At 36.3% G+C, this 9,589-nt stretch overlaps 1 protein-coding gene across 1 annotated transcript in view; it reads left to right on the top strand.

Annotated features, from left to right (window-relative positions):
* The window catches only part of RANBP17 (RAN binding protein 17), a 520,934-nt gene that overhangs the window by 464,073 nt on the left and 47,272 nt on the right, over window positions 1-9,589 (top strand). Inside the window, exons 24-25 of the mRNA XM_006864848.1 lie at window positions 1,114-1,328; window positions 3,305-3,443. Of these exons, the coding sequence (XP_006864910.1) occupies window positions 1,114-1,328; window positions 3,305-3,443 (354 nt within the window). The remainder of the gene's footprint in view (window positions 1-1,113; window positions 1,329-3,304; window positions 3,444-9,589) is intronic.

The raw sequence follows: 9,589 nt of genomic DNA, 5'->3' as shown, positions 1-9,589 counted from the left end.
CCTTTATTAAACAAAATAGCAAAATGTGAGGCTATTATTTCTTGATGTATCCTCCGTCTGAGTCTACACCCATCTCTTTAACCCTTCCTAAAGAATGTTGCACTCTCTGATTTACATATCAAACTAGCAGTTTTTGCATCCTCCTAGTGTGGCACTGAAGGATAAGCACTGAACTGCTAACCACGAGGTCTGCAGTTCGAACTCACCAGCCGCTCCTTGCAAACCGTATACAGGGTTGCTATGAGTTGGAACCAACTTGAAGTCACTTAACAAAAACAGAGATTCAAATCATTTTCCTTTGAATTGTTTATTGAGTTTGGGGAGCAAAAAGAAATCTAAAGGGGCAAGATCAAGGCTGTAGGATAGATGAAGTAAGGTTTTCCAACAAAGTTTGCGTAGGACAGCCCTTGCTACCTACCCTCAAAGAATGAACAGGTACATTGCCACGACAGAATACAGTTCCTCATTGCAACTTTCCTGACCTTTCTTCTCACCAGTGCAGTTTTCTGTTTTCTTCAACCTTATTCATAATAAACCCCCATAATCGTCCTATACCCTTCAAGAGTATTTACTCAAGATTACTTTTTTGGAATTCCCAAAAACTGGTTGTAACTTGAGCTGACCTCTCTGCTCTGCGCTGAATTTAACTGGCCCAGCAGATCCCCTTAGGAAACCACTGTTTTGATTGGACACTTTTTTCCTACCGGAAGGCACCCCGGTGAGACTGAAGTATGTTATTGAGAGAGCTTGTCTGCAGCCATCCATGGATTAAACACATTTTGTTTGGAATAAACCCATGCATGTATGAGCTCAAACCTTGGTAGCAATACTTTTTTTACTTACCCTCATATACTAATGTTATTAACATATAGATAAAAAATATAGAACTTGTATCTGTACCCTCGAGTGGTTTTTTAGGACCATTATTTTCTTCCTAGGTAAACTGTATCATATATGTATATTTTTCATTACAGTGAGTGATATAATTTCTAGAACAAGCGTGGTGGGAACGGTGAGCATTAGCAGTAAAGTGAAATTGTTAGTCTACTCCATAATTCCTTTGAATTGCATATGATTGTGTAACTTTCTCTTTCTGCTTCTACCCTAAAACAGGTAATCAGATCCTGTCCCTGGGGAGCCTCTCAAAAGATCAGATTTATCCAATGAAACTCAAGGGCATCTCCATCTGCTATTCGGCTCTCAAATCTGCCTTGTGTGGCAATTATGTCAGCTTTGGCGTCTTCAAGTTGTATGGGGACAACCATTTTGACAGTGTACTCCAGGCCTTTGTCAAAATGCTGCTGTCAGTGTCCCACTGTGACTTGCTAGTAAGCACTCACGTGTCATGGGAATCTTGGGGTAAAATATGAAGTAACACCACCACAGGCTTGGAATTGTTATAATGAATTCCAGGGAATTACAATCGCACCAGAATATCATATGTTTTAAAACAGCACACTTGATTTAACATCCAGAATTTGGACAACTACAGTGACTGCATTTATATAATTAAATGTGTATTTTAGAAAGCTGCAGCTACTACCTTCTGACAGATTGGTCAGCCAGTGTGCTCCAGGTTCTGCATCTAGAGAAAATGTAATTAGCAATTTCAACTAATTGCTTACAATTATACTCATAATTCAGAAAAGTATTCCCTGGAGCAGAAAATACAGGAATGACTGCAGAATCTTCCCCTTCGATGCTACCCTTTCTCCTCCCCCTGCTACTTGGCCTTTGTCTCCATTAGAATTGTGGTGTGGTGGACAGATGCTGAACTGAAAGTTGAGCAACCTGGTGTATGATCTCAGCTCTGCCACTCACTAATCATTTCCCTTAAATAAATCACCTTCTCTATTTCTCCAGGCTTCAATTTCCTCACCTTTAAAATGAAGAAATTAAACTAAGTGATCTCTAGGTCCCTTTTCTGCTGTACTATCTAGTTTCTGTAATTTATTTCATTGGTTTTTTTCTAACTTTGAGGCCCATCAGAATCATCTGGAGTACTTGTTAGAAATTCACATTTCCAGACTCCTCCACTGAGCTATGTCATTATCAGAATTTTTTTTTCAATATCTCTGCCTGATTACACAGAAACCAATATATGCCTAATATGGTTGCAGTAAGTCATGCAGAGTCTTAGTCCAAGCTTCCCCACCTACTCCCTATCTTTCCAGTCAGTCTATCTAAGAAATGCCCCTTGGCCTTCTCATGAGCTTGTGGCACCCTCTCCCACCTTCCTAAACTAGTAATAGTAGACCCACATCTCAAGACAAATTGTTAAGCCTTGTAGACTGGAATGTGTAGAGAAGGCTATGCCTGTGTGATTGAAATTACAAAGTAGAAACCTGAGTCAGTCTAGCCATGTGTTACTACTGCTTCATGGATGGAACTTTTCTCTACACTGGAGGCCTACCAAGAAAACCAGTGTTCTACTCATTGCTTTTCTAATAGACAGGCAAAACTAGTTCAGCAATTCGCAAACTTTAATGTGCATGTTGTTGTTGTTGAGTCCGTTCTGACTCATAGCCAACCCTGTATGGGGTTTCCGAAGAGCAGCTGGTGAGCTTCAACCATCAACCTTAGGGTTCTCTTAATGTAAATGTTTTAAATGCGTTTTTGGGGATCCAGGAAACTACATTTTTTTATAAGCACCCAAAGTGATTCTTAGGGAGTTGTTCTTAATCTCACTCTAAGAAATATAGTTCTGGTCTCTCTCTCTTAAGAATGTTGTACTTCTTTAATACTGGTTTGAGCTGCATTTGAGGTAGTCCCACTGATTTACTCAGGCACTTATCTTTTATCCATGACATATGGGAAATAGTAAGACTTTTACCAAATTATGATTTAGTTAGATGGATTGACATTGTGTTCATCAGACTATAATGACAAATCCTATATTAACAGCAAATTTCTTTCTGTTTAAAAAAAAAAGGGATTAAAAAGAGTGCCTAACCACTATTAAGCACTGTTCAATAATACAGTATTCGTACAGAAAAATAATCCAGTCTCCTAAATTTAATACTGCAGAGATAAACTTGTATTTAACCATAGCTGTGTAAGATGACATTGAAACACCATATGCACTATAGCTTCAAGTTAGGGTTTCTAGAGATCAAGAAATTCCTATTAAAAGGCCTTTAAATTCTGAATAGGGAATCATTATGTCATTTGTTCTATATATTTGTTGGCCTTGTGTTTAAGTTTGCAGTTTCCAATATTATAAATGGCAATGTTCAGTGGACTACTAACATGTCTGTGTTTTTCTTCCCTGTGGCTTGACATTTAGTCTATCTCTGTGTTATAGCAATATCGGAAACTGAGCCAGTCTTATTACCCACTTCTGGAATGTCTCACCCAGGACCACATGCACTTCATCACCAACTTGGAGCCTCCTGTACTCCTGTACGTTCTCACGTCCATCTCAGAGGGACTCACCTCTCTTGGTAAGGATCATGGAGAACACTGATATCAGAGGACAGACTGGACTGTGCTCTCAATGTATGTGCGGACTGAAATGAGCATCCTACAAAGGGGAAAAAGAGCATGTATGGTACGGTATTCTATACTATTGAAGTAGTTGTAATTTTATTTTAAAACTTACTATTCTGATATACAGTTTATTTTTTAATCAACTTTATTTAAATACAATTTACATATAGAAGAAAATCACAGATTTTTGAGTGAACTCTTTAGTGAGTCCTGGAAGATGTATACATAGTCATGTAACTACCTCAGTCAGTTTGCAGAACATTTGCATCAGCACACAAAGCTCCCTCAAGTCATCTTCCAGCTAATCCCTTCCCCCTTACCTCCAGCCAAGAACAGCCATGTCTACTTTCTCTCACTGTAGTTTTAGCCTTTTTCAAAATTTCCTATCAATGAAATCATTTGTATCTTTTGTGTCTGGCTTCTTTGTTTAACATAATACCTTTAGAATTCATCCATATTGCTCGGTGATTATTCATGCATAGGTCTTTATGTAGACAAGTTTTTATTTCTCTTGGGTAAATACCTAGAATTGAGATTTCTGGGTTATATGCTGTGATTATTTTAACTTTATGAGAACCCGCCAAACTTCTTTCCATGGTGACAACTATTTTCCTTCTACCAATAATATAGTGAGTTCCAGTTGTTCCACATCCTCAATTACAAGTGTTAATATAATTTTTGTTTACTTTTAACTATCCTAGTGGGGGTGAGGGAGCTCTGGTAGCGTAGTGGTTACGAATCGGGCTGCAAACCTTAAGGTCAGCAGTTCGAAACTACCAGCTGTTTCGCAGGAGAAAGACGAGGCTTTCTGCTCCCGTAAAGATTCACAGCCTCGGAAACCCAGTACAGGATCGCTATGAGTCGGTTCTGACTCCACGGCACATAACCATCAGTGGGGGTGAGGAGTCCTGGGGTGGCACTATAGGATAACTGGAAGGTCAGCAGTTCAAACCTACCAACCACTCCTCGAAAGCCCTATAATGGGTCCTTACACCCTCGGAAACCTTGTACAGGGTCGCTATGGGTCGGAACCGACTCGACGGCACTTAACAACAATAACAACAATGAATAATTAGACTCTTAATGTGGTGCTATAAGATAAACACTGGACTGCGAACCACAAGATTGGTGGTTCAAACCCACCAGCTGTTCCTCTCTATAACTCTATAACTCAGAACTGACTTGACGGCACTTAACAACAACAATGAATAATTTCAGTCCTGGTGTGGTACTATAGAATAAGCACTGAACTGCAAGTCAATTTGAATCTCAAGGTCAGCGGTTCAAACTCACTGGCTGTTCCTTGGAAACCCTGTTTTAGGTTGCTATGAGTCAGAACTGACTCAACAGCACTTAACCAGTAGCAACAATGAATAAATATAAAAATGGTATCTTGTCCTGGTGTGGCCTATAGGATAAGCACTGGACTACAAAGTCAGTTTAAACCACAAGGATGATGATTCAAACTCAAAACGCTGTACAAGGTCACTATGAGTTAGTTGAAACCGACTCGACAGAACTTAATAACAATAATGAATAATAATAGAGTGTAGTGACTATGTAAGGGTAATAATAGAGTGTAGTGACTAGACTGCATACAACAAGGTCAATACTTCAAGTCTACCAGTCATTCCTCAGGACAAATATGAGACTTTCTGTTCCCACAAAAATTTACAGCTTCAGAAACCCTATATAGGGTCGTTATGAGTCAGAACTGACTTGATGGCACTTAACAACAATGATGAATAATACTATTGAACATCTTTTCATGCACTAACTTACCATTCGTATATTTTCTTGGTGAAACATCTGATCAAATACTTGACTCATTTTTTAACTGAGTTTTTTGTCTTATTGTTGAGCTGTAAAAGTTTATTATGTATTCAGGATACAAATCCTTGATTAGATATATGTTTTACAAATATTTTCTCAACTTGTGGCTTGTCTCTTTATTTTCTGAAGGGTCTTTAAAAGAACAAAAGTTTTTCATTTTGATGAAGTGCAGCTTATTGTTTTCTAAGGTTCATGTTTTTGGGGTCCTAGTCTAAGAAATCTTTGCCCATCTCAAGTCCATAAAGATTTCTGTAATGTTTTCTTCTAGAAGTTTTATAGTTTTAGCTCTTAACATTTAAGACTATTATCCATTTTATTTTCACAAATTAAATTTTGCTGTTTTTTTTTCAAAAACATACAGATATTCAATTGTTTCATCACCTTTGGTTGAATATCTTCTTAGATTACCTTGACACGTTTTAAGAAAATCAGTTGACCTTATGTCTGTTGGTTCACTCCTGGACTTCATTCAGTTTATCCTTATGTTAATAGCATACTGTGTAAATTTTATAGTTAATTTTTAAAATAAGGTAGTGTAAGCCCTCTAATTTGTTTTTTCTTTTTTAAATGTGTATGGATATTCTGTATCCTTTGTGCTTTCATATGAATATTTAAATCAGCTGATCGTTTTTCTATTTTAAAAACAAACAACATAACAAGTACTGCTTGTTTTGATTGGGACTGCGTTGACTATCTATCCCAGTTTAAGGAGAATTGGCACATGAACAATACTGAACGTTTCAGTTCCTGAAAGTAGTATGCTGCTCCATTTATTGAGCTCATCATTAACTTTTCTCAGTAGCATTTTTGTAGTTTTGTATGTATGCATCTTGTACATATTTTGTTAAATTTATAATGAAATATTTTATGCTATTGTAGCTGGCATTATATTTCAATTTCCTGTAGCTCTTTCTTGTCATTTAGAATATAATTAATTTTTTGTACATTCACTTGGTTTCCTGCAACTTTGTTTAACTCATTCATTAGCAGCTTTTTGTAGATTTGTTAAGATTTTTCTATATAGATTTTTCTTCAAATAAGGTAATTTTCTGTTCTTTTAATATCTTGTTTTGTTTTAATGTCAGTCTAATGCCCTCATAAAATGAGTTAGGAAATGTTCTTTCCTTTCTTGTTTTCTCAAAAATTTCATGTAGAATTGTTATTTCTTCCTTAAATGTTTGATAGAATTTTCTACTGAAGCAGTAAAATTTTCTTTGTTAGAAGGTTTATAACCACAAATTAAATTTCTTTAAAATATATATAAGGCTATTAAAGGTATCTGTTACATCTTGAGTAGAATTTAAGATTTTATGTCTTTAAAGGAATTTGTCTATTTCATGTCCATTTTTTATTGGTGTAGTTATCCATGATATCCTTCTGTTATCCAATTTGATTTCTATAGGCTCTAGAATAATGGCCCTCTTTCATCCTTCATGTTGGTATTTCTGTGTCTTCCATCTTTTTGTTCCCTGATTTTTCTGGCTAGGGATTTATCAATTGTATTACGAACAACAGCTTTTGGTTTCATTGATTTTTCTATCTAGATATATTTTTCTGCTTATTTCCTTCCTTCAGTTTATTTTGTTCTTCCTTTTTCAGTATTTTCAGGTAGATACCTGTTTTCATTTGTTGCTGTCAAGTCAGTTTCAACTCAGTGACTTTGTTATTGTTGTTAAGTGCCATCCATTCAGTTCTGACTCATAGCAACCCTATATAGGATTTCCAAGGAGTAGCTGGTGGGTTGGACCACCATCCTTGTAGTTAGCAGTTCAGTGCTGATTCTACAGTGTTACACCAGGACTCCACAGTGATGTTAGATCATTGGTTTTAAACCTTTCTTCTTTTTCTAATACGTGCACTAAATGCTTTAATCAAAGCACTGTTGCACATATAACTCACAAATTTTGATATGTTCTGTTTTTAGTTTTTATTCAGTTCAAAAATATAATTTCCCTGCTAATGTCTTCTTTAACTAATGGGGTTTCTAGAAGCACATTGTTTAGTTTTCAGATATTTGAAATATTCTTGTTAACTTTTTGTTATTTGGCAGTGGTGATGGTTGTGTGCCATGAAGTTGGTTCCAACTCATAGCGACCCTGTACAGGGTTTCCAAGGAGCAGAAAACCTCATCTTTCTCTCGTGGAACAGCTGGTAGTTTCAAACTGCTGACCTTGAGATTAGCAGCACAACTCTTAACCATTATGGTACCAGAGCTCATTATTCTAGTTAAAAATTCCATTGTGGTTATAAAATATCTTTATGATTTTTATATGTTTTACTTTTACTGAGACTTTTTTATTGTCCAAAATGTGGTAAATATTCCATGGGCAGTGGAAATGAATGTGTATTCCATTGTTGTTGGATAGAGTGTTCTGTAAGTGTCTGGTCTAGTTTATTGATAACATTCTATATTCTTACTGGTTGTTTGTGTGTTTATTTTTTGTCTAATTGTTCTAACAAATACCAAAAGAAGAATACAAAAATACCTATAATTATTTCTCCTTTCCATTCTGTCAGTTTAGTATCGTATACTTTGATGCTCTGTTATTTTTACATAATATTTCAGATGGCTAATGTCCTTGATGAAGAAACTTTTCTATCATTATGAAATGACCCTTTTTATCTTTGGTAATACTTTTGCCTCTTAAATCTACTTTGTCTCACATTACTAACTTCTTCAACTTTCTTTTTGATTATGGTTGCCCGGTTTTTCCAATCTCTTATTTTTAATCTATGTCTTTATATTTAAAGTTTTTGTATGTATAAATAACATGTATTAATTTTCTGTTGCTGCCATAACAAATTACCATAAACTAGGTGGCTTTAAGCAGCACAAATTTATCACCTTACAGTTCTGTGGGTCAGAGATTCGACTTGGGTCTCAGTAGACTAAGATTTGAGTGTCAGCAGAACTCTTCCTTTCTGGAGGCTCGGGACAAATCCATATCTTGGCCTCTTCCATCACCCAGAGATCATACAAATTCATTGATTCATGGCCCCTTCCTCCATCTTTAAAACCAACAACATTGTATATCTCTGATAATTCTCCTATAGACACATCTTCCTCTGACCTCTTCTGCCCCTCTTAACCGCTTTTAATGACCCTTGTGACTACATTGGGCCCACACGGATAATCCTGGATAGTCTTATTTTAGATAAACTGATTAGCAATCTGAATTCCCCTTTGCCACATAACCTAACATATTCATAAGTTCTGGTGATTAGGACATTGTACATATTTGCCTAGCATACAGCATATAGTTGTGCCTTGCTTTTATATCAAATCTGACAATCTCTGTCTTTTAATTAGTGTCTCAACCATTTATATTTAATGTAACTGTTAGTATGGATTTAACTGTACAATATTGCTACTGATTTTTTCTTTATCTCACTGGGGTTTATTCTTTTATTCCCTTTTCCTGCCTTCTTTGGACATGAGTTAATTGACTGTTTTAATGAGTCTATTTTATATCTACGATGGGTTTATTTCACCACCCATTGTCAGTTTGTCATGCCATGTTGCTGGATACCACCAGTATTTTAAATGCCAGCAAGATCACCCATGGTGGACAGGTTTCAGCAGAGCCTCCTAACTAAGACAGAGTGGGAAGAAGGAGAGGCAGACTACTGCTGAATGGTTAGCAACTGAAAGTTTTATGAATAGCAGTGGAACATAGTCAGTTATAATGCCTTAGGAGAGCCTCTCAGGTTGGAAGGCCTTTAAAATACAATTAGGAAAAGGCTGCCTCCTCAAAGTAGAGTTGGCCTTAATGACATGGATGGAGTTTAGCTTTCAGGATCTTCGTATTCTGATGGTGCACAGCTCAAAGTGAGAAGAAACAGCTGCAAACATCCACTAATAATTTAACGTGGAATGTACACAGTTTCAATGTAAGAAAATTGGAAGAAATAAAAAATCAAATAGAATGCATAAAGATCAACATTCTAGGCATTAGTGTGTTGCAATGTTCTGGTAGTTTCAATTTTGAATCTTAACAAATGCATGGTTTACTATGCTGGGAAAGACAGTTTTAAGAGGAATGGTGTCACATTCATCACCAAAAAGAGCATTACAAGATCTATCTTTAAGTACAATGCTGTTTGTGATAGGATAGTATCCATATGCCTACAAGGAATACCAGTTAATGCCACTGTTATTCAAATCTATATACATCAACCACTAAAGCCAGTGATGATAAAAATTAAGGAATTCTACCAACTTCTTTAGTCTGAAAGTGTTCAAACATGCAATCAAGATGCACTGATG

This window comes from Chrysochloris asiatica, unplaced genomic scaffold, assembly GCF_000296735.1.
Source record: "Chrysochloris asiatica unplaced genomic scaffold, ChrAsi1.0 scaffold00071, whole genome shotgun sequence".
Classification (NCBI taxonomy): domain Eukaryota; kingdom Metazoa; phylum Chordata; class Mammalia; order Afrosoricida; family Chrysochloridae; genus Chrysochloris; species Chrysochloris asiatica.
This window is presented reverse-complemented; position numbering and strand designations above follow the sequence as displayed.